Genomic DNA, 25,524 nt, shown 5'->3' with positions numbered 1-25,524 from the left:
TGACTTTAGACTAGAGTGAAAACCCCAAATTTTTCACAAAACATGATGAATAAGAAAAAAAAAGAAAAAGAAAATCAAGCCGACCTTGGCCTGGGACATCACTTCTCAGACAGTACAGAAAGAGCACAACGCATGAAACAGAGAATGAGTGAGCTGGACTTTGATGAAATGAACCACTGCTCCATGCAAACTGTAGAAACTGCTCAAAGGTGAGCCACACACTGGGAGGAAATCTTTGCAAACCACATGACTGATGATACACAGAGACTGAGTCTCTGGGGATCTGGGTGAGGGAGGGATGGATGCTTGGATGGACACGGTGGACTTTTAGGGCAGGGAACTGTTCTGCGTGACACTGAAGGGGGCTGATGTCAATACCCACGTTTCCAAACCCACAGGATGCCCAGCACAGAGTGAACCCGATGGGCACTGTGCTGTTTAGTTACTAGGAACTATCACTGTGGCTCCTTGCTCACAGGGAAGGAAATGCAGCAGCCTGGCTGTGTCATGACGGGGAAGTCCTCTCTGTGGAGGTCTTGAAATCTATTGTGTGTTACTGGATCGAGTACCTAAACCAACCCCGAAGAAAGAGGGTCTTTATCTTAAGGGTGCTCATCGGTATTCCATTCCCACATAAAGTAGCTGCACTGATCATATAATCCACTTTTATACAGCAAGAAACAGAAATTCAGGACAGAAGAAAGGATCAGTCACCCACAGAAAGCTTTCAGACTGGAGCACCGTTCTTAGTCTGAAATGACCTTCCCTCTGAGAAGCTACTGCCTGTCACATTCCCTCCTCTGATTTGGCCCTGGATGGATGCAACCTGCTCAGCCAACAGCATGCTCCTCAGGGACAAAGGGCACAGTAGACGCTGTGACCTCCATGCTGTACATTTACCTCCTATGCGGCCACTCAAGAATTCCTGATTTTGCCATGGGCCTAAATATGACATTGGAATAGACCGGCTTGTCAACAAAGTCACTGTGCATGTGGTGTCCCCAGCCCTCATCCTGGAGCGGCTCAGTGTCCTCAGAGCCTGTGACCCCCTCAGCTGGGCTCAGCTTTCCGGCAAGGTTCTCTGCCAGCCTGCAGCCCTCAGCCAGCTGCTGTCGGAGATCCTGACCCAGGGTGGTGTTGGGGTCATGCCAGGTGAGGACGGCCTTCAGGTGCTCCTTGAGGAGCAATGACTCATCCCTACCCTCTTCTAACTTCTGCCTCAGCTGGGACAGCTTCCTGCGCTGTTCTCCTATCAGAATACAGGACTTCCTAGGAGGAAGACAGAGGACAAGGTGAGCCTGCAGAGGTGCACAATGGAGTCCACAGGCATGGACAGACATGGGCATTGGGCAGAAGGAATCCTCCAAGCAGGATTCAGCCACATGTTTGGTGACCGCTCTGTGGCAAAAACAAAATGGAAAAAGGAGACAAGACAAAGTCCTGTGTATGAGAAAGTGCTCCTGTTGGGTTCCTGAGCATTCCCTTCCGCACTTCTTCTGGAATAAAAGCCAGTGTCTCCTAAACTCACCTTTCTAAAGATGCCCTGAGACTTCCTCTTTGACTACAGACATTTCTGTGTAAAGAGAGACTCTGCGCTGCACAGAGCTGGGACACACACCTGACACAGACATGAGTCTCAAGACAGCTGGGGTAGCTGGAGACAGTGAAGGACCCAGAGCTCTGCAGGCTCAGGGAGACACAGGAAAGGACGCACCTTCACCACGCAGGAGGGACAGGAGGAAGAGGGATGAGGGAGGGACAGCATCACAGCAAAGGCTGGGACCTCAGCAAATGGCATTCTTCCCAATTTTTTATGAGTGACCCTGGGGGCTGTGCCTGCCAGGTGGCTTCTGCCCTCCCTGGCCCATGCCAGCTCTTGGCTCTGACACCCAAGCTGCCCTTTCGGGGATGCACGCACCTTCCCACCTGCCTGCCTTGCATGTACCCCCTTCCCTGAGCTGCCCGGCAGTGAAAGCTTCTCCACCAACTCCTGCTCCTTGGGCTGCAGCCTCTCGCCGAGCACGGAATCGATGACATCCTTGAACTTTGTACTTTCTGAGAAAACAAAGATGAGCCTGCCTCAGCGGACAGCTGGACATGCAGCTGTGGGCACCGCCTGCAGAGGAGCAGGCCACGCCCATCGCAGGGACAAGGACAGCTCAGGACCAGGCTCTCTGCCAGCATTTCCACATTTTGATTTCCTAGTCTCTTAAACAGGTATGTCTGATGGTCTCCATTAGAGACAAGCTGCCAGGCGAGTACAGTGACAAATGACTCTGCCGGTGTGACAGAGTCAGAACTCACATCCCCAAGTCTCAATGGGCATCCAGGACCATCGGAATGGCCAGGCCTGCAGCCTCTGAACTCACACCCTTAGCTGGGCATGAAGCGGTGCCAGGTGTTCTTGGAGTAGAGCTGAACGTTCCCGTGGGATGGGATTCCTGTGAGGAACATGGTTCTCAAAGACTAAAGAAAAAAATCTTCCCTGGCAATGTGTATTCAATGTGCGGCAAGACAGAGTGAGGAGCCGACAGTAAACACCCAACACTGTAAAGCTGGTGCTCAGGTGGAACAGCAAGGCCCACCGTGAGTGGGCACCTGTGCCAGGTGCTGCTGTAAGAGTGTCACTGCAACTAACTCAGAGCTCACTGCGACCCAGTGACGGCCGGACTGGTGGAGACCACAGAACAGGAGGAGCCTGAGGGCACCAGGAGGAGACTCCAGGATTAGAGCCCAGGGACGGGCCCGGCACCTGCGCTCCACACATGTCCTCCACAGGGCCTGAGGACGGCTTTCTCTTCGGTCACGGTCACCCTCAACATCTTTTCCTGCGATTCAATCTGACTCTATGGACGACATGAGTGAAATGCAGTTGGCCCCTTCCCAAAGCTCATCTGGAGACTCCTTCACAGGGCTCGCTTTTTCTCATTTTGAGCCCCTCTCAACTGACCAAACCCCTGCCAATGGATTGCTGGAAGGAACACTGGGTCAGTGTTAGGACTTCGGGCTCAGAGCGGGTGACGGTCCCTCTGGTGGTGGCGCTGGCCCAGGTGCCGTCCCTGACTCCTTGGTCACCACAGCCCCTCTCCTGCACAGGCTGATCGCTCTGCTATGGGGCCCAGCGAGGGAGGGTGGCGCCCTGCTCGGGACCGGGCCGGGCCACAGCTGGCCTCCTCCACACCGCCTCTCCTGCAGCCTCACGTCTGACTCAGGCCCCCGAGGTCCACCTGGACCTGCTGCCCAGCCCCTCCCGAGTCCACCCACTCTTGCTGCTACAGTCTGTTATCCCAACTCGGCCTCCACTGAATCACAGTGGCCGGCTCGCCTGGACCCCTCAGAAGAGCCTGTGCCCCAAGAAGCCGGTCTCCCTCTTCTCATGGCAGTTCCTGGACTCCATGGTGACAAGGATGGCAGCTGCACATTCAGTTAGGAGCAGAATCCCCGAGCTCCTTTCAAATTGTCATGAGCACTGTCCCCAGCTTTCCTCAGCATAACCAGCAGGGTGCTGTGCCCTAGAGACCCAGAGGATCCCAGTCAAAATGTCCTGACCTTCCCTTGAGAAAACCAGACTATTCCATGCCTGCACCGGGAACCAGTGACTGGGATGTCAGCCCTAGTCTCAGCCCACACCTCACCATATCTAGGAGAAATGGGTGAATGCTCTGAACCTGTTCTCCGTCTTCACCAAATGGAGGGGAAAATACAAACTTCTACCTTTCTAAGGCTACAGTACGGTATTTTGAGGAAGGAGAAGAATCACGGTTTGGGGCTTTTCACTTCTCAGAGAGAAAACGTGTTCCTTCGTCACTCTGGTGACTGTGAACCTACAGAACTTACTGTGTTTCCGCAGCTCGGTGGCCAGGACACAGAGAGTAGCTTCAGTTATACGGAAGTTTGGTTCGCTTGTCTCGCAGTTGCTGTTGGCTCTCTTCCAGCTGGAAGTTCAACTCCGGGTTGATGTCAAAGTAGGTCATTTTAGCCCCTCGATGACAGGAGGGGCTGGGAGTTACTGTCATGCTTACGGCCTCTGCGGCAGAGGGGGCAGAACTGAGCCTCGTGGAGAAGAAACCCAAACACAAGGTGGCTTCAAATCAAAGGAAATCAAACAAGTTGGATCAGGACTGAGGGAGGACAGTGAGTACACGGATGAACTCACGGCTGAGAACAAGGTGACCGACACCCAACACACTTGAGAATTTCACAGTGAAAACAGGTGTGCAGAATCCGAGTTCAGAGCAGAAGGTACTGCCTGCGGCTCAGACTCAGACACGCGTAAGGCAGTCATGGCCCAGTGTGCCTGGCAGTGGCCGACAGTTGCAGCATAGAATTGGAAGGTGGAGATGTCACGGAGCGCCAAGGAGCCCCTGCCTTCCAGCTGCCCGGGCTGTGCTGATAAACAAGGCCCCTGGTCTCTTTGCAAAGGCACCCTGATGTGCACCCTTTCCCAAAAACCCTGAGCATATTTCCCAGCGTTCATTCTTCTGTACAGACAACATCATCAAAACACAAATTGTTTTCCCGCAGATTATATCTTCCACAGGGCTGGAGTCATCTCACCATTTCTTTATCATTATGTTTCTTACTGAAGTGAAAACTGCAAACCCATGGAAATGTAAGAATATAACCCTATCATGATGTTCTTCTGTTCACCCATTATTTCTAAATCACTGAAATGTACAGAACACAGACCAGTATGTAACACCAAGTGGATCGATTACAAAAGCTGAAAACTGTTTATGTCCTTTGTCAATATCATCCTTGCTGCATTCCATTTTTATGTTGGCTTCCTTTCTCTCCCTGACATAACTGTTGGCTTTTCATAACACCTACATTAAATTTCATATAAGGAGCTAACTCAAGCTCCTTCTCTCTGATGGGTGGCTTTTTGTTGCTGTAGTTTTAGCCTCACTAAACAGTACAATACACAGGGGCCATTGAACAATTTTATTCTAGCACCACAGGAGCTTTCTGCAAGGGTCAACCTGATTAAAAGTTTAAAAACCTTGAATACTACAGGACCATGACCCCTGTCCTGCACTGAATTCTGCCTACTTCCCTTCCTGATCAAGATATTGACATTGCAGGAGATTCAGTACCCAACCTCACAGTGCTCAGGCTCTGTGTCCCATGTCTGCGTGGCTTCTCCTGTTTCAGTTATTATGTAAACATCGCCAGTGAAAGGAAACCACAGATGCGACCCGTGCCAAGTGTGTGTGAGCCCTCCCCTGTGAGACACTGTGGAGAGATTCCCCAGGGTCCTTTCATCCTAAATCTTCAGGAGACAGAGAGCCCAGGGCTGTGCCCCGTCACTGTCCTCTTCCTTCTCCAGGGTAGGCTCAGCAGTGTCTGTGACGGATGTCATCACCTAAGGTAATGACAGTTTTTAGTGACCCTTGGTGACGCAAAGTTCCTCTCAGTAAGAGCTGCCGTGGACGCCTCTGTGTCCTCCGTGTAACCGGCACAGCGCTTTAAGCACAGGGCCACAAACGCACTGCCTGAGCTGAGCTACTGCAGACCCAAGCTCTGGAGCCCAGGAGAGCTTTTCTACCTGATGTGGATGGAGCGGGCGGCAAGACAGGCACAGCATAGGTATTAGTTTGTGTTCGTTTTAGTGAAATGAAACTTACTGCTTCTCCACCATTTGAGCATCAGATAATTAGGATTTTGGTCACATAGTCACACACCTATGTTTTCAATACGAACATAGTATTTAATTTACCTTTACCTTTATGAGGGAGAAACTAGTAGAACTGGAAGGACTACCAGAGGGATTGGAGGACATCATGATCGTCGAAATGATGAGCTTGTAAATCTTACTGAACTTGCCTCCTCATTTCTGCAGCTGACGGGAACACAGTCAGGGGACACTGATGAGGTCACCTTCATCCTCAGACCTGAGCAGTGTGAGTGGCCTTCAGCCAACCTGGAGCCCAGGAGGTGATGATATTCTGAGAGGTCACAGTCATTACAAACTTCAGACAGGGGTTGCAACTGCGGGAGAAGCCAGCCGGAGAATCAACACAAACACTGATGCAGTCCCACCCAGCAACAGCTCCCCTGTCCAAGGAGCCCATGGTCACTGCCTGTCACTTGCTGGTTTCCCTGTCTGAGAGCTCTGGGGATGCTGAGGTGACAGTTTCTCTGTCTCTGTCTGCACCATTCCCAGCTCAGGCCCCAGCATCTCGGATCTGAACAGCACTCACTCAATGACAGCACCAAAGTGCCCGCAAACCTCCCATCATCAAAAGGATGATTCTGCACATGTGTCCTGTCACCCACAAACTGCTCGTGTCCTCCCTCTCACAGTTTTGGGTTCTTTCAGAAAGTCTTTCTGTTATCTAGACTCCTAAGTTTTTGGGGTTTTTTGTTTGCTTTTTTGTTTTTGGTACCGGGGATTGAACTTGGGACCTTGTGCTTGGGAGGCAGGCAGTGGAACCACTGAGCTAAATCCCTGGCCCTAAACTCCCACGTTTTAACACAGGGTGAGAAAAACTGAGCAACTACCAAATATACAAGAGATGCTGTGGGCAAACTTTCACCTAATGCAAGTGGAGAAGGACAGGAGGAGATCACTTCTCGGCCTCTGGCTAAGATCAAGTGAAGGACAGAAGAGTCTCACTAGTTCTGAGGCAAAAGTCCCCTGTCCTGCACCTCCCTAAGTTATAGCAGGTGAAGAGACAGAAATGAAAGTAGCTTAGGTTACAAAATGCAGAGCCAGCTGGGCATGGTGGCATATGCCTATATTCCATTACTCGGGAGGCTGAGGCAGGAGGATCACTTTGAGTTTGGGTCTAGCCTGGGGTACACAGTGAGTCCAACGCCAGCCTGAACTACATAGAGAGACCCTGTCTCAAAACAATAACAACAACAGCACAGCAGAGCCAGGACAGTTCTGAGGCCCAGGCTCTTTGCAGGAGGCTGCCTGTCACTCAGAGACTACCAGGGCCACCAGACCCATACGTGGGAAGGGGAAGGAAGGCTGAGGGTCAGTGCTGATGTCACCTGGTGAGCACAGCACCTCCACCATGGGCCAGAGATGTCACCTTCTGTCCAGGTGTCCTTTCTCATAGTGCAGAGGGAGCACTCGTCACATAGAAAAGTCTGCAGGAAGAAAAAGGACCTTCAGTGTCATGAACGACTTGCTAGGCAAGTGACAGGAAATGGCGAGGATTCTGGCAGTCACTAGAACTGGCTGGGAAGCTTCTCTCCTAGAGCAGTGTGCATCCGACCAATGCAGGCTGACAGTGCAAAAGTCCCAAGGTCCTCTGGTGTGACAAGACAGATGCTCGTCAACGTGCCTTGGGACCAAGTCCCAAAGAGCATATCGTGAGCTGAAAGTGCATTTAATGCACCTAACCTCCCAAACCTCATAGCTTAGCCAGGCTGGCCTCAAATGTGCCTGGAACACTGGCATCAGCCTACAGCTGGGCAAAACCATCCAGTGCGGCCTCTCATAACAAAGTGTGATCTCTCACGACACGTACTGAACACTGTTCTGAAGGTAAACACCAGCATGGTCACGTAGGGACCCTTTCCCACTGTCGTAAGGTCAAGGACTTGTAAGCAGAACCTTCCTCAAGTCAGGGACCATGGTATAAAGAAAAAGGCCTCCGGGCCCCGCCCACTGACCTCTAAGGCACCCAGAGCCTGCCTGCTCACTCAGCCTCCTCACTGCTTTGAGCCTGGGGTCTAGAAACGCATGCAAATGCCCAGAGGAGGCTGGGGGAGGCAAGTCAGACTCGGAGCTCCTCGAGGCTCGAGGGACCTGAGATCACGTTTTAACTGCTCCCTACATGAGTCTGAAACACTGGGCTTTCTGGTCTGCTGAAATAACCTTGGGCCCCGTTCACCAGCAGCTGCTGTATTCCAATTAACTCTGAGGACCGGAGGCGTGGCTCAGTGGCAGAGCACTTGCCTAGCACCTGCAAGGCCCTGGGGTGGCTCCCCAGCACGGCAAGACTTTGCACACTGTGAACTGTGACTGTGAAAGTCACATGAGCAGGAGAAGGGCATAGGTCCACCTCCAACACGTGCGGCCAGGAGTGACTGCAGGGACAGCTGAGTCCCAGAGGACAAGGACCCTGCAGAACCAGGGAAACACAGTCACTCAGCCCTCAAGGGGTCCTGGGGACACGCAGATGCCCTACATCGGGCTTGAGGCTCACGAGGTGGGACACAGGAGAGGGGAGGGAAAGGACCAACGGCCATTTATACTGTGACCTAACTTTACTCCAAATGACACCTGGGAAGTTGGGAGGAAGAGAAAAAAATATATACTTTACTTTTTGGCCATTGAAATATTCACCTCCGAAAAGGATTAACTCATCTTTCTCAGGATGTGCAGAGAGGGAGGCATTCAACCTGTAAGAGATAGGAACAGCGGATGAGCACAGTCCCAGCAGGCCCCAGCAGGAACCAGGCCCCTCCCACCTGCGCGGCTGTCACCAGAGCCTGGCCTTCCCTAGACCCCGAGAGAGAGGGCCTGGGCCTCAGGACGGAAGCACAGGCACCACCCTGGACCCGACCTGCTGGTCGCCAGCCCGATGCCAGGCTCGTGCTCCAGGGAGAGCCCTGGTCTGGCTGCTGCACTCAGAGCCAGCCGCTGACATCACCGTGGGAAGGAGCCTAGCCCTGACTTCCGTGCCCAGTCTCCAGCCCCATCCTGCTTTCGGTGTCTGGTCGCTCACTTCACAGTCAGAACTGTTCTCCAAGGTCCTGCCTGGGAAGTACTTCAACAGTGTGCCAGGAGCCCTCCATCTAGAAAACGTTACTGACTTCATTTACTTCCCACTCAGGACAAAAGTCAAAACACGCACACTCTGACTATCTCAGTAGAAAGCTGGAAAAGATGCGGGGACTACGAGGCCCACACTGGAAAGGGCCCTGCGCTCAGAATCCTCTGCAGGGCTGTGCACAGCGTGTCCACACCACTCCTCCCAAGACAGCTTCTCAACGGATAAACAGGTTTCACGGTCAAGTAAGCTGGGGCAATCTGAAGCCTCAATTTTCTCTTGGGGATTTACTGTGCACCGGAACATTCTATAGGCTGAGAAATTTAGCAGTAAAAGCCAGTACGAAAGAGTGCAGCGGCCATGGAAAACAGCTCGGGAGCCGCTCAGATGGCTCAATCCAGAATCACCACGCGTCTGTGGTTCTCCTCCTGGGTCCAGACACAAACAGATGCCCATCCAGCAACGCTCACCGCAGCAGGATTCACAGCGGCCAATAAAGGGAAAGCCGCCCAAGCCCCGATGGGAGTGGATCCACTACATGGATCATCCAGCCCCAGGAAGGAAGCAGGCTCAGATCCCTGCTGCAACACGGATGACCTGGGAAACAGACAGGCGGAAGCAGCGATCCCCACACACAAACACGGCGCGGCCCCACCTTTGTGGAACACCCGGAACAGGAAGTCCACAGCAGGGGAAATCGGACTGGAGCTGGCAGCAGGGGAGCGAGCAGTGACTGCTTCATGGGGACAGGGCTGCTGTGGGGCGAAGACGAGGTTTTGGAACTGGACAGCGCTGATGGCTGCACAGCACTGTGAATATCAATAACCCACTGAGTTTAAGTCAAAAATGGTGTAAACGGCAAATCTCAAGTTTTACATATGTAACCAGAATACAAATGCTTTTTTATAGTTTCCCAAGTTCCTCTGGTACTCCGCTTTTAATTTTCTGTGGAAAACTAGACAGCATCACATCGGAAGAATCTATACCAGGCCTATGGCGCCAAGCACACCTTACCCAGGCATGCATGGAGGTGCAGGCAGCGAGAAGCACGAAGGAACCGCGTGCCCAGTCCTCAGGTACCCTTAGACACACCTGGGCCAATGCTCAGGATCTGCATCCTCAAGAACTTGTAATTCAAGGGTTTTTGGTTTGTTTTTTTTTTTTGGTACTGGGGATTGAACTCAGGTCCTTGCACTTGTGCAGCAGGCGGCAAAACCACTGAGCTAAATCCCTGGCCCAAAAAGAACTGATAATTAATGTTCACTTTTTTTCTTTTTTTGTGCCGGGGATCGAACTTGGGACCTTGCACTTGCGAGGCAGGCGCCGGAACCACTGAGCTAAATCCCCGGGCCTCAAGGGTTTTTACCTACCACGCCCAGAGGAGGGAGGGAGGTCAGAAGTTACTAAGGTACCCAGCGAGGTCTCATTCCATCTCTCTTGGTCAGTAATGGCTGCCTGCAAACAGCAACACTATACCCTGACCCAGGGAGCCACCCACATATTGAACCGCAGCCCGACACTAAACCTGACTTTTGAAGCAATGAACCTTTGGAAAAGGTTCTGACACATCACCAAAAACTAACAACACTCCACACTCAGCGGCTTCCCTCAGGAGTGCTGGTGCATACGTGAAGCCTTAGGATCTCAGGTTTGCTTCAACAAGTCTGACACAAATGTCTACCTGCCATGCGCAAATCATGTTTCACCCAATTATAACATGCCAACTACAGGGAAAAACGAAACCCAGTTCCCAGCAGAATTTATTAAAGGAAGATGAGAAAGGCCTCCCACCCTGGGGCTGCTCCAACCTCACACATTCTGCTCCGGGGCTCAACACTGCGTGCCTCCCTCAGCTGGGTGCAGGTGACGACTAAAGCCCACCCATGGGATCAGAGGGATCCACACTGTCACCTGCACCTCACTGACGCAAAGGGAGCACAACAGGGAGGCCTCCCTGAAGGCCTGCATCACAGGCTGTGACAGCCGCACTGAGAGATGCGGCCTAGAAGCTTAACTTTATTCTGAAGGAAATGAAGCAAACGATTCCACAGCTACACAAATCCGGCCCGGATGCCGGTAAAGCTTACGCTATTCCCTACCCTGAATGGCACCATACCTGTTTATGAGGGCACTGGGCCTTTCCCAGGTTCCTAGTGTGCAGCACTCAGCGTGCCTCTTCTCTGTGACCAGCAAATAGAAGAGTTACAAGACCCTGACCCAAATTAGCTAATAATTAGAACCCAGAACCTGGGGAAGAAGCCACGTGGAGACCAAAGCATGTTACCTTTGTGTGTTCCACGGGAGTTTGAAATCCTTTAAGACCTTGGGATATTTTCCGTAACTCATACATTCACTGAAAGTGGCTCACACACAAATTGATGTATGTCTGTGTGTAACGCATGTACTGGGGATGGAACCCAGGGCCTTCACAGGAGCTACACCACAGCTCCTTTTCATTTTGCAACAGGGTCTTGCTAAGTTGCCCAGGCAGGGCTCAAATTTGTCATCCTGCTGCCTGAGCGTCCCAGAGTGCCGGGATTACAGCTGTGTGGCACAAGGCCCATCGAAGTTTATGTTTAACCGACTTTTCACCTGAGGATTTAGAAGCATTAGGAGCAAACACAGCACAATGCTATGGTGACTTTTCAGTTTTCCACCTGTGATGTACATTGTTAAAATAGCCCCAGATCCAAAGGAAAGCTTATTGGGGTATACTTTTATCCATAAGGTGCTGCTGGCCAGAGAGCTTTCAGACCCAGGCAGATCCTCAGGGGAAACCACACCTCCTGCCACTGCAGGGCAGCACAGCAGACAGCCATAGCCCAGTTCTTCGGGGCAAGGGACCACACAGCAGGTGTCAGTGGACAAAATGTCCCCAGGGCTGGGTCATTTAGGAAAACATGGTGCTGATGGAAAGAAAGCAGCTTTCCAATTGAGAAGGGGAAAGGAAATGGTCAGAATCGCAGGACAAAGAAGTCAGCTTGCTTACCGTGCAGACGGCGGGGAGCAGGGCGTCTCTGTGATCTTCCCCTTTCTAGCATCCAGTGTCTGGAAATGGGCAATAAGGGTGTTGCACCCAGTGAGAAAGAACCAACCAGAGACCGATATTAAATCCACACAGGAGTTTATTACCGGCCGGGACCGAGGCGAGCATCGGACTGGAGCCCCGACTGGGGAGAGATTAACATATTTTATACACCTTTGAGGCCCGCAGTTTCTAGGCCCCACTATGGGATAGAACTAGCAAAGCAAGCAAAAGGTACAGAAGCGGAACGTCCTGTGGTTAGAACATTTGTAAAACAATAGTTGATTAACTGTTGTTTCTAAGAGACTCTCTAAGGGGAGGAGGTTTCTAAGCTTCCTCCTTTTGAGTTCATCTAAAGGGCAGGCAGGTGTGTCGTCCAGCAGCTATACGGAGTCTGTCTTGCTAACTAGGGTCCTTCAGAGGGCTTCCAGGTCTTCCTAGGGACACACAAGCAGCCCCGGGTGAGACTCTTAAACCTGTCACGGAGGCAAAAGCCCGCTCAGCTCTCCCTCTGTGTCAATCTGAGCAGACTGAGCTCTGGTCACGTCTGCAAATCCTAACTTGCTCTGCTGAGTCTGAAATGCATAGAACCTGACACACGGAAAAAGGGTTCAGCACTTGAGTTGAAAGGCAGTCTGTGTGCCGGTGCCGATGCAACCACTCCTCAGGGTGATCTCGTGACAGACCCCCGGGCTCCCGAAGGGCCTTCCGGTTAGACAAGCCCATCTGGCTTCACCTCCCCTCCAACCACCTCTTGGCACCCAGGCCTGCCCACGAAAATCCGATCCCGTTATCTGACAGATAAGGAACGGAGACATGAGTGGCAGGAAGAGAGCAGGCGGAGGAATGTGCCCCCGAACTGCAGGCTGGGGACATCTGGTCAGACTCCACTCCACACGACGTCAGGGCTGCGTGACTCTGCGTAACCTGTCGGACTCCGACTTCCTCTCTGTCGCGCGCCCAGGCCATCTCCTCCTTCCGCGAGCGCCTTGCCACCTTCTCCATCCGGGGACCGCCGCAGTGCTGCTTCTTGTCCCTGCCAGTGGCGCGAGGCAGGACGCCAAGCCGGACACCAGAGCTTGCCAGCGCGCGGAGGAAACAACGCTCGCGGGGCGGGGCGGCCGGGCACGGCGTCACTTCCGGAGGGCGCGGTGGAATTTCCGGTACGGCGGTCCGCGATCCGGCACCTGCTTTGCTGGTGCGCTGGAGGCCCGCGTGGGAGCGTGATGGTCCCGCCAGCCCTCCCTCCGTCCCTTCTCAGTCTAGAACCGGGAGCCGCCGTCTTCCCACCACGGTTGCCCGGGGAAGGGGCAGTCAGTGACCGCTGAGGGGGCTGGGAGTCCTTGGCCCCCCTCTGTCCTCTTCCCCACTGGATCCCTGTGGCAGGAGGCTCAGGGCCTCTCCCACCTTCCCATCCTGCAGGTGTTCTGCAGGGAGGCCGAGGACTGGCAAGCTCGCAGAGATGGCATGGAGGGGGCTTGAAGGGCCCCTGCTCAGGGCTGGGGACGACAGAGAAGCCGGGTGCCCCGCAGCCTCCCTCCCGGGCCCGGAGTGCAGTGCAAGATCTTCGAGTCTCCCCCACCCTGGCTGTCCAACGCTCTCACCTGGGACTCCGTTCATCTCTAGGGGACAGGTGGACACATCGTATGGCGGGTGGGTGGGAGGAACTGGGGACCCCGGACAGGTGCTTGTTTTAAAATACGGAGACAGGTGTCTGGAAGTAGCCCATTTTGAGGTGTAAAATGTCGCGTTCTGCCAGATTAGCCCCAGTGCCTGGGCTGGTTTGAGGGGACAGGTCACTGGTTGAATTCAACCAACCCAGAGCCTCTGAGTATGTGTATGCATTTTTGTTTTTTGTTTTGTTTTGTTTTTTGTACTGCGGATTCAACTCAGGACCTTGTGCTTATGAGGCAGGCAGTGGTGCCACTGAGCCAACCCCCTCGGTCCTATGTGTGTATGGTTTTTGTTTTTCTTTTTTTTTTTTTGGTACCAGGGATCAAACTCGGGTCCTTGCGCATGTGAGGCAGGGGGTGGAACCACTGAGTGAAATCCCCGGCCTTACGTGTGTAGGGTTTTGTTGAGAGTATTCAGACTTGGATCCTGTAACAGACACCCCGGGGCTTGGCTCAGTCCCTTTGGGTCGTCCTCCTTGGTAGGATGGCATTGTCCTTGGTAGGCAGGGCACCTGCCAGCTCCTGGGCACCTTTATCTCTGTTGTAAATATTCTGGCTCCCTTGCCTAACCCCAAAGTGGCTGAGTCCGGGCGACCCACATCAATGCAAGGTGGACAATTGAATCCCTTGTACCAGGATTCCTGAGTTTTGCCACATTGACAGCAGATCACTGAACCAAGCCTGGGCCTTCTGTGTGGCCACCCAGGCTTCGTGCCCCAAAGCTGGCCCATGGGATCGGCCTGCCTCCAGCGCCCCAGAGCTGCTCCACAGCTGCCCACGGACACCCGGGGCTCCTCACCCTCGCCTGACTGTCCCTTCATCCTCTCCCACTTCCCTTCCCTGCCTCTTTCCCCAGGACTCTTCCTAATAAGTGGTGTCCAGCAGCCCCTCCTGTGGTCTCTTGCAGAGAGGCCCAAGTTACACTGGGGAGGCTTGTGGCCCACATGTCCAGGGCTCCAAGAGCAGAGCTGAGTCAACACTGATCCTGACAGTACCCATCGGCCTCCGCCCCCAGGATCAATCAGGGACCAAGATAGAAATGCTGGAGACCAAGCCTCATTTTGTCATGAGCCCCCAACCTCATCCCTGGCTTACGTTTAGGCTTCAGCACATGCAGTTTAAGGCCATCGAGTGGTTAAAACTGTGACTCACACATGTAAGCTCAATGCCATTCAATGATGGGCAAATGTATTCTGAGAACATCTGGAACAGGCACTGCCTCCCAGAGCAGACCCGGAAGTAATGTGCAAAATACGCCAAGATGCTGAACTCCGATGCAGAAACAGGGTCATGGGCTGGAAAGCAAGCAAGGGAGGCAGGAATATGAGCTGCCATGGGGCAGGAGGTGGAGTTGGTCACAAGTCTGTCGCATCTGCTACGTCCATGGCCTGGCCAGAAGCACCAGGAAAATGCCAGCTTTTGTGAGGATTAAATTCTTGACTCCCAGAGAAACTCATTCTTTGCTGCTTTTGTTTACTGGGGGTGGGGATGGGGGTGGACCTGGGACTGAATTGTCACTGAGCTACATTCCCAGCCTTTACATTTTAAAGACAGGGTCTTGCTGCTAAACTGCTAAATTGCCCAGGCTGGGTTTGAACCTGCAATCTTGCCTTGGCCTCCTGGTGTGTACCACCATATTCAGCTCCTGAAAAATCTCAAGTATTCTCTGGCTCAGTTCCTGACCCATCCCTCACCCTCATTCCCACTCTGTAGACAAGGAAACTGAGGCTGAGAGTCACTTTCTTCAGGTCACACAGCGAGGGAACAGGACCCGAAAGCCAGGCCTGGCTGCCCCAACGCCCACCCCCACCACGCTCTCCGCTGGGACTGGAGGCCTCCGGCTGCTCCTCAGCCAGAGCTCCCTGGTGAAAGCTCACAGGCCCGGTGGGGGCCGATACCAGCCAGGGACAGCTCAGGCCTCCAGGAAGAGACTTGCTGGTGTCCATCCCACCGCTGGGGATCTGCCTGGAGGGCCCACACTGGTACTCTGGAAGCTGACAGGTGCTGCTTCCCTTCCCAGTCCCCGGGGCTGCGTGTGTCTGCAGGCTTTCCTGTGCCCCTGGAGCCCAGGCTTTCACACCGCCTGGGTGGGGTCTCGGGTGACAGGTGACAGGTGGAGACCTGGATGCTGTGACCTCATGGCCCTGTGCGCACACAGCCCCTGCTGTGGCTTACTCACACCCGCAGCCAGAGCCTGCACCTGCCTGGCTCCTGGGGTCAGCCTCCTGCACGTCTGCAACCTCATGGCCCTGTGGGGCCTCCCTTCAGTTCCCCAGAGCTCAGCTTGTCCCCCTCGAGACCTCTGCTCCTCCTGCTCCCTCTGCCCAGGCGCCGATCCCCAGCCCATCTTCCCTGGCAGCACCTTCTCGTCCTCAGTCCTTGGCTCCGTGTCACCTCCTCACAGGACCTTCCCTGCCCCCCATGGAGTTCTGCCCCTCATCGCCTGGCACTTCCTCCTGGACACTTGTGACAGTCTGTCGCTCCATGATCTGCCAGGAAGGGACTTAGCCAGATTCCTTCACCGCCTTCCCCTCAAACAATGCCTGGGACAAAGTAGACACCCAGAAACTGCTGCCTAGGAGCAGGGTGCCTGGGACCTGGGACCTGCCAGTGGCCCCTGATGGCACCGTTTGGCAGAAGTGGGGGAGACAGAGAAGACTTAGGGACATCGGAGATGCAAATGCTGAGGCCTGGAACGGAGAGTCAGCCCCTAGTGTGGCCTCGGGCTTAGGTCCCTGGGGGCACAGGGATGCAGTGGCAGTGGAGTTCTCTGGTCCCTGGGAAGCTACAAGATTCTGCCTGCCAGGAAAACGCTCCTCTCTCCCTCCTGCTGCTGACAGGTGACGAAAGCTCCTAGGACCCCGACTGCCCACGTCCACCCCTCCCAGCGCCCCCCCTTACCTGCCTGATGCCCCATTGGAAGGGCCCCTGTTGTTCCTTCCTGGATCTGCCCCATACTTGGAGTCACCATCTGCAACAAGAGCAAGATGCCGTCAGGGCAGGCGTGTCTAGCCCAGCTCAGAAGCCTGCCAGGGGAGGCACGAGTGAGGCCTGTTGAGCTAGGCCTGGGCCCCCACCCCGGGATGCATCCGTCAGTCCCCTCTGCAGGCCCTCGCCTCAGCAGGGCCCAGGTGCATGCTGGCCTCACCTACGGCCATGCCCCTTCCTTGTCACATGCCAGCTGCAAGGATGGCCACACTGCTCCCAGCCAGAGGCTTCTCACCATGCCCGCCTGCCCTCCATTCCCTTTCCTTGGGCTGAGCTTTCAGGTCCCCTCCTTAGGAAGCCTTCCTGGACAGCAGGGCCCACGTTGTCCCTCTGGTACCCAGGATGTGACATCAGGACCTCTTAAATAACCACCTAGGAGTCAGTAGTGCCTGAATTTCCTAGCTGGTGTTAGTTGGCTGGGGGCAGGTGCTGGGTGTTTCATGTCTATGTACATAGGCTTGACCTCCAGCACAGAATGACCAGCAATGCTTGGTAAACTCATGCTGTAAATTCTTTTTTTTTGGTACTGGGAATTGAACTCAGGACCTTGTACTTGCCAGGCAGGCACTGTGCTGCTGAGCTGTATCCCTGGCCCTATAAATTCTGGACAAGGACATGTGGGACAGATGGAAGGCTGGATAGAAAAAAGGGTGGAGAATGGATGGATGGATGCTGTTATGGCTCGTGTCTAGATGTCCCCCCAAAGCCTCATGCTGTCAGGTGGGAGTTTTGGGAGGTGGCTGGATCTAGAGTGTGTGATTACTAAATTAGTCCACTGACTGGTTTGGCAGAGTTCTGGATGTGGATAATGAGAAGGCCCACAGTGGGTGTGACTGCTACCCACCCTAAGGCCACATAGCCTGGATAGAATATGAGGGACAGAGAGAGGCTGTTGTTGCTGCTTGCTGCTTTGCTGCTTTGCTGACTTCTGCCTGCCATGATCAGTTTCTCCTCTGCAATACCCCTCCGCCATGCCACCTGGCCTTGGATCCAGCTGACCATGGACTGAAACTTCTACAAACTGTGAGTCAAAATAAACTTTTTCTCCTTTAACTTTAGGTGTCAGTTATTTTGTCTCAGTAATGAGAAAAGTAACTAAGAGATGAATACATGCATGCATAGATACATGGATAGATGATTAGATGACGCATGAGTGGATAAGTGGTATATGGATGGCTAGATAGGTAAATGCACGGATGGATGAATGTGTGGATGGATGAATGTGTGGATAACCAATAGGATGAATGATTAACTGGATGAAGGAAGCATGGTGCTAGCCATCATTTCTGGTTCCCTAATGAAGGCAGGAAGGACATGAGGATGTCCAGGGGCGGGTTCTGAGATCCAGCATGAGGCCATGTTTGCAATGTGGGACCTCCTGGCGCATGCCTGTCCTGCCTGCTATGAGATGATAGGGCTTCTACTCCACACTTGGCCTCAGCCAAAGGCCGGGAAGCGACGATAGGGCTTCTGCTCTACTTCTCACTCTTAGCTCCCATTTTCCTCTATGTCTCAGCTCTGGGGTTTTATTTTTTTCTTCCTCTTCACCTAAGAAATGAAATGCACACTGTTCTTTTTCATGCCCTCTGCAAAGAAAGAAGGGCTTCTTCTCTCACCTGGGCATTCTTTATAAAACTTGTGTCGTAGGAATCGCCCATCTGCAACACAGTGAGGAGAGAAAGTCCTTTCAGACTTGACGGGGCCAAACTTTTCCAAAACAATGCTAGGGAATGATTGACATCTTTCACACTCCTTTTCCCGTGGTGCACAGTGGGATTTTCCCGGGGCTACGTGATCAATGATGTCACAGCTGGGCTGGCACAGTAGAGAGTGGGACTCTCTTCATTCATGGACTAAAGGAATTGCACAAAAATGTAATACGATGCCATCTTTGGTTTTGTAAAATACGATTAAAGACAAATATTACTTCTATTTAACATTTAATGAGTTTATGCTGTTACTGTAAGTCTTGGCATTAGTTTCTAATATGGTAAATCTCCGTAGCCGTAACCCTCACAGGGGAAAACTATGCAGAGGGCTCAGCATTGTTTTGAGGGTAAAGGGCCCTGAGACCAAGATGTTTGGGACCTACTTTCCTAAAGGATGAATATAGCACACTCTTCAGCAAATGTCACTGCAAAATATGCTCATGCAGGGAGCAAATGGTGCCTTGAGTCTGTTCAGAGAGACTCGGGTGTCCTTACTGCCAAGGACAGAGGGACTGGAGTGTGAATCTTCACGCACTGCACACCCTGTCCGGGCCTCAGCTTCTCACCCCGAAAAGGGCTGAAATCTGTACCTCTTAAAGGCATCACAAGGATTCTAAATTTTCTCCTTTAGGACATAGATATGCACATATTAGGAGGAACCGTATAAAACTGTCCCTTTCATAGGCGAGATGTGGTCAACTGCTGGCAATTTCATGTTTCCTGTCGCACAGTTCCTGCTGCTGTTTGTCCCTGACCCCATCTCTTCCCTCAGCCCCACCCCACGGCAGCACAGGAGACTTGGGGAGCGGGTGGCCAGGGTGTGGTGGTGTCTATGTGGTCATCTCCCCAGCACTGAGCTGTGTCCCCTCTTGGTGGCCGGCACTTCTTCTCTGCTGTGATGCTGATGAGTCACACTTCTGCCGTAGCTGATATCTTCTCTCTTGTTTTGTGGCCACATACAGATGACCAGGGTTTCTGGGACCAGCGGGGACATTACTGTTCGAGGTGGTGATGCCTGTGCAGCTGACCCCGTCATCAGTGGACAGCTGAGCAGCAATGGTGGCAAGGCTTTTCCAAAGTAAATGACTGGGTGCCTGTCCCAGGCTGGGAGCTCTGAAACATTCCTGCTCCCAGCGATGCCACAGGGGACAGAGGTGTGTGCACGCTGGATACTGCCTCAGGCCAGACATAACCAAGTTCCAAAAGTGACTGTGTCCCTTGTGTCACGCAAATTCCCTCCTGCCCAAGGGTGCATGAACCCCCTTAATTCCTCCTGTGCCTCATCCCAGCGTCCCAGCAACCTTGAACCCATGCAGAAAAGGCACCAATGGCCCACCCACTCCCTGATGCAGACAGGCTGATATCCACCTTCCTCCCACAGGGGACAAGAGTCCCCCAGTGCCCACTCTGGCCACACCGGAGCGCTCACATGCCACAGACCCGGGAAGCCTGGCAGAGGAGACTTGTCCTTGGGGCCCCCCAGGTCTGCTACTTACTCTCAGAAGGTCCAAATATAAATAGGGAGGTTTATACAGCATGGGGGAGACGGAGAGGGAGGAAGCACAAGGGACTTGCTGGGCATTAAGGGCTGTGGGGCTCAGCCATAGCTGCCAACCATTACTGACGTGACAGCCCCTGCTGGGATTAAAGGCCTGTGCCATCGCGCCTGGCTACATTTCTCTTTTGCAGGATGCAGTGAAACTCAGAGAGGGCACTGGCGAGGGGGTAAGCAGCTGCTGGCCTCCCTGATGATATGGCCATCATTTGTCTGCTCTCTTCCTTAGCTCCATCCTGGAAATGGCTCTTTTTGCACTGATCGGCACCCTCGAGAACAGCTTTGAGCCAGCCTGTCTTACTCCCATCTTACAGGCCTTACAACAGCCCTGACCGCCTATGATTGTTGCTGACCTCCTCTCATTTCCTCGTTCTCTCTGTGGGCTTTGCACCTGAGATTTCAATCAATCACATAACAGCATGATATGGCCCCATTGTACAGGTGAGGGAGCTGAGGCTGGGGCAGATGTGGAATATGACTCCAGGGTCACTCAGTTGGGAACCTGGAGCTGGGATGCAGTCAGTCTGCTGGCTCGAGTTCACGTCTGTGCCTGGTGGCAAGACAGGAAAGAGACTCTGGCAGTGAGGGGTCCCAGATGAGGAGCAGTGTTGCACCAATGGAAACCGGGCAGCCTTTTACCTGCTGTGTGGCCTTGGGCAGGTAGCTTAACCTTTCTGAGCCTGGTTTCCTCCTGTGAAATGTGACGAGAGCCCCCATCTCTCAGAACTGCGGGGATTGGAGAAGACTGCAGTGCGCGACTGTGCGTATGTAGAGACTCTCTTGTATTTAAAATTCTTCTTTATATCATTGGTGTCTCATTTATTACATTTTTGTCTCAAAAGACTAAGCCAGGTGTGGTGGTACATGCCTATAATTCCAGCACTCCATGAGGCTGAGGCAGGGGCACTGCAAGTTTGAGCCCAGGCCGGGCAACCTAGAAAAAAAAGGCTTTATATTTTAAGAACTTTTAGTTTGCAGCAAAATTAAGTTGATTTACTTTAAAAAAGAAACTGTGTTGCCGGACATTTCACGCACACACGAAAGTGGACAGGCAGGGATCGTCAGCCTCCCGATGTGGGAATCCGATGTCGCAGTCTGACTGCGCCCGCCTGTCTCCCCGCTCCCTTCCTTTGCTGGGGAACCCTAAGGAAACCCAGGCTGGCCCCCTTCAGTCTGTGACGCGCAGTCCCCCGGGTGGGGCCTCACCTGTCCACCCGCACACGCTCCTGTGCACCCACCCGTGACCGGCCTCGATGCGCGCAGGGCCCGGCCAGGCTCGGAGCCGCTGGCACCGTGCGTGCGCTGCCTCCCGTGCGCCCTCGCGCTGAGTGAGGCGCCCGCGTCCCTGCGTGGGTCCCGAGTGAACCCGAGGCCAGCGCAGGCGCTTAGATGACAGGGCTGACCTCTCTGCGGCCCTGGGTGGGCGTCGCGCGCAGGCTGCGGTTCCCGGAAAGGAGCAGCCTTGTTCAGGAAAGGAGCGCGCCGCCTGCAGGCGGGCCTGAGGTGCGGGTTTGGCGCCACCTCGTGGTGAGGAACTTTATTCCAGAGAGAATCGCAGCCCACCAAACTGGGCAGCCAGGTCAGGGGGCCCAGAAAAGCCCAGGGCAGCCCCTGAGCGAGCGTCTCTGTGCCCTTTGGGGTGGCGGGTGCTCCTGGGAACGGCCATCGCAGCACCATTCTGCAGATTAGTACTTTTCTAGAAAGCACTCTGGCTCTATGTGGTTAAAAGGAAAACTTTAAGAAAACGTGTGTGCACTTTGATTGAGTGGCTGCCCTTCGACCCAGCACGGTGGCCCACGCCTGTGATCGCAGCACTCTGGGCGGATGAGATGGGAGTGATACAGGGGAAATAATATGTAACTCCCGACCGGCTAGGTGTCAGATACCCCGAGTTCGTGTTCCCCCAAATTGAAGAATGACTTCTAAGGAACAATTGAGGTGAAGAGTAGGAAAAATTCATTGAAAGAGATAGCTTCTGAGGGCGGGAGGGGATCTGAAAGTCGGTTGCCAACAAGCTCACTTCTCAAAGGAAGTTCTATAGCAAAATCACGAGGTGGGCACAATGTGGGTCAAAACTATGATCAACCAATAAGATTTAGCTGTTCAGGTAATGTTGATCCACTGGGGAAGCAGGACATGTAGCAAGTGTACACGGAGAGAGCAAAGACATTTTTAGCAAGAATAAGAACACCAGGTCCTGGTCACCCACCCAGGTAACTGATGTGTGTCTAGACTTTATTGGACCAGGTGATTCTGATTATCTTATCCCCTGGGGAGGTATGAATGCTTGTCATTCTGGCTTTATCTTGAGGCCTTGCCTTTGACAGATGCAGCTGCAGCCACAGTTGTGATGTGTTCTCATCCTCTGCACTGACTCCTTGGAGGGCCCAGCCCTGTCTGACTGCCTAGAATATTTCTACCTAACTTAGCTGTCTATAATAATTTGAGAGCTGTGTGTGTACCAGGCTCTGAGTTAAGCACATGGGCTTATTTCACATAGCCCCCTGCAGAGGCCTTGTGCAGTAAATGCTTTTAGTCCTGTTTCAAGGCTGAGGAGGCCCAAAGAAGTCATGTAACTTGACAGGGGCGCCCTTGGTGAGAATAGAGGCCAAGCAAGTGACCCTGACAGGCCGGCGTAACCACTGTCCTCCCTAGTGCTTCATACAGATGTCATGAGCTGGTGTAGGGTAGGAGTTGGTAAACCATAGCCACAGCCCAGTGCGGCCACTTGTGTTCGTAAATAAAGTTTTATTGGAACTCAGCCCATGTCTTGGCTGTGGCAGCCTTGGCTCCGCCCTGCAGGGATGTGTGGTTGCACAGGTTCCTTGAGATACTCACTCTCTGGTCCTCTGCAGGAAACATTTGCTGACACCTGCACAGGCCATGTCCAGGATGAGGCCTTTGTATGTGACACTTGTTGGCCACTGAATTCAGAACTGGCTGATGGTTTGTTCTTTGATTGCAGCTGGATGGACCCTGAGAGATGAGGAATTGGGTCTGTTCTCTTTTTGGTGATTTCTTGTTCTCTTTGTCATTTGCAGGAGCTTTGGGCTCAGGATGTAAACAAAGTCCGGGAGCAGATGACAAAGTTTATTGACTACACCATGAGGGAGACCGCTGAGCCCTTCTTGTTTGTGGACGAGGTGAGTGCTGGGCTCTCTGAAGCCTGTGTCTTCCGAGGTTTATTTCTGGCTCCTCCCTTGGAGGGCGTTGCTGTCAGAGCCCCTTGACCAACTCCATCAGGGGTGCTTTTTCCAGGTCTTGGCTTTTCCCAGCTGGGCCCTTTCTCCTCTTTTTTCCACGTTTCTGGGGTTCTAGATTTGGCCACTAGAGGGCGTCTGCCACCATGGAGAGTGGAGCCTTTACACAGAAAATGCAGGTTCCTGGGTGCCCAAGGGTGGGGGAAATGTCTGCACTGGACCTTGGGTAGGCAGCGGGATGGAGAGAAGTGGGGACCCCCGCCCCAGGAGATTGTGCCCAGTCAGCAATACTTGGCCCCAGGTCACTCCGGCTTCTCTTTTTTTTGTTTTTGGTACCGGGGATTGAACTCGGGACCTTGAGCTTGCGAGGCAGGTGGCGGCACCACTGAGCTAAATCCCCAGCCCTCATTTTTGTGCAAAGGGGCTCGAAGTTGGGGTGGGAAACTTCCAGCCCTTTGATGCTGTGCCCTGGGTGATGCTCGGTTTCTTCCATCGGGTGGTGGATCCACAAATGCCAATGTTAGTGTTATGACTAAAACTGCTGTACAGGAAGCGGATACCTTGCAGAATCAGATATTTTGGGATAAACATTAGGAAAGGAAAGGATTGTCCAGGTCCCTGAAACATGTGTCATTGAGGCCTATGGTGGTCTGAGCCACCCTGAAATCCTGGGTCACCGAGGTCAGGTGGCCACCTCTGGGTTTCTCATGCTGCCCTCTCCCATGTGGCTTGGAGCAGACGTCGCTGCCATCACCACCACAGTCCCATCTGTGACTCTTGCAGTTCCTCATGTACCTGTTTTCCCGAGAAAACAGCATCTGGGATGGGAAGCACGATGTGGTGGACATGCAGGACATGAACAACCCCTTGTCCCATTACTGGATCTCTTCGTCCCACAACACGTGAGTTCTACCGAGAGCCTGGGGTGGGTTGGGTGGCATCAAGGGTGATGCAGCTGGTGCCCCACGGTGGTGCCTGGCAAGGCCTGTCGTGAAGGGTGCAGTGTGAACCACTTCCTCCACACTGGGGGACACAGAAGCTTCTGGAGGGGGTGGGGACATAGCCTCCTCTCCCAGGAAGTGGTGGAATAAAAGTCCCTTGTCTGTGGCCCTAAAAAGAAAGTCAGCCTGCCTGCTCCTTCAGAGGTGGGCATCTCACAGGGGCCACAGCAAAGCAATGCAAGTAGCTGTGGAACTGAGGCTTATGATGTGTCTGCTGGGGGTGTAGCAGTGAACAAGGCTCTACTGGGTGTCTGATAGGAGGAGCTGGTGGCAGGAGAATGGCGTGAAGTGGAGAGGGAGGAGAGTTTCAGAGAGAGGAGCAATGGTGCAAAGGTCCTGGGGTAGGGGCAGCCAAGGGGGGTGTCTATAAGGCTGGAGGGCAGCACAAAAAAAGAGTTGGCTGCATAGCCAGCTTGGGTGGGAGCTTATATGTCACAGGGCAATGAGGAGCCACTGTCAGCTTTTAACATATTCCTATGGGCTTGAACCAGTGATGGTATGTGCATGACTGTCACATCAGGCAGCTTGTACTGCTCGTGGTGGAAGTGGTACAGTAGTGCATGTTCCACTGGTGGTTCAAGTCACCTGGCAGTGAGACATGCAAAGCATGGCCCCATTGTGACTGTGTTCAACCAGGGAGCACCACACTCAAGTTGACTGTGTAGGTGATTACAGTGATTGCAAGAAAGAGGGTAGACTGGAGGGGAGGAAGGACGGTGCACTCAGGTTCCGATATTTAGCCTGCCTTATAGGGCAGGGAGGATGAGTCCTTGGTGAGCAGGCTGTGGGTGGTGCTCTCCCAGTGTCCTCACAGGCAGGCCTGGGGGAAGGCCCTTGCGCATGCGTCCTCAGGGATCTGGACAGGTAGACTCTTTCAGGGGCAAATTGATTTCACGGTTCTCTCTTCCTCACCACGTCCATTCTTTCAAGAGTTTGTGTCTTAAGATGGTGGATTCTGCCCAACCTCGGAGATGCTTAAGGAACCTGACACTTATAGAGGGGGCAATGGGTGGAGGCAAGTGCAGAAACACAAGTATTTTATGGCAGTTTGGTGGACAGCATTCACAGTGTAATATATCCCACCTGTGGTTGTTGGGTGCCTGGTATGGCTTGTGTCTAGATGTCCCCCCAAAGCCTCATGTACTCATAGGTGGGGCTTTTGGAGGTGGCTGGATCTAGGGTGTGAATGTGGATTAAGAGTGTGATGATGAATTAAGGTGTGAGATACTAAATTCGTCCACTGATTAGAATAGCATAGTTCTGAGTGGGACCAACCAAAAAGCGTGTAGCCCGGTTGGAACATAAAAGGACAGAGGAAAGGCAGGGTTGCTATTTGCTGCTTCTGCTGCTGCTGCTTGCTGCCTTCTGCCTTCTGCACTCCACACCATGAGCTGTTTCTTCTCCATGACACCCTCTGCCATGCCGCCCTGCCTTGGAGCCAGTCAACTGAGGACTGAAACCTCTACAGACTGTGAGCCAAATAACTTCCAAATTTCTTCCTTTAACTAGTGAGTGTCAGGCATTTGGTCACAGTAACGAGAAAAGAAACCAAGTCAGTGCCTTTCTGTGCCAACTTCAGGTCCCGATGGCACAATACAAGCCCATCTCTGCTTCTGCTGAGGCCCTGGTGGGCAGCTGTGG

At 53.2% G+C, this 25,524-nt stretch overlaps 1 protein-coding gene and 1 long non-coding RNA gene across 2 annotated transcripts; one reads left to right on the top strand and one right to left on the bottom strand.

Annotated features, from left to right (window-relative positions):
* Nucleotides 1-2,183: 2,183 nt before the first annotated feature.
* LOC110348750 (uncharacterized) lies at nt 2,184-21,348 on the bottom strand. Its single transcript, XM_087189988.1, has 6 exons — nt 21,246-21,348; nt 20,889-21,203; nt 16,332-16,401; nt 8,283-8,361; nt 7,003-7,101; nt 2,184-5,991 (listed from the first exon to the last, which is right to left on the bottom strand). Exons 1-6 carry the CDS (start codon nt 21,346-21,348, stop codon nt 5,782-5,784), a joined length of 876 nt encoding a protein of 291 aa, XP_087046114.1. The 3' UTR covers nt 2,184-5,781.
* LOC147830588 (uncharacterized) lies at nt 12,927-14,882 on the top strand. Its single transcript, XR_015448313.1, has 2 exons — nt 12,927-13,390; nt 14,338-14,882. It is a non-coding gene; the product is annotated as an uncharacterized LOC147830588 (long non-coding RNA).
* Nucleotides 21,349-25,524: the final 4,176 nt, after the last annotated feature.

Source organism: Heterocephalus glaber, unplaced genomic scaffold (assembly GCF_053883595.1).
Source record: "Heterocephalus glaber isolate CG9 unplaced genomic scaffold, H.glaber_assembly_v1.0 deba00000071, whole genome shotgun sequence".
In the NCBI taxonomy this organism is placed as follows: domain Eukaryota; kingdom Metazoa; phylum Chordata; class Mammalia; order Rodentia; family Bathyergidae; genus Heterocephalus; species Heterocephalus glaber.
Note: the sequence above shows the minus strand (reverse complement) of the source record. Positions and strands in the feature narration are given on the sequence as shown.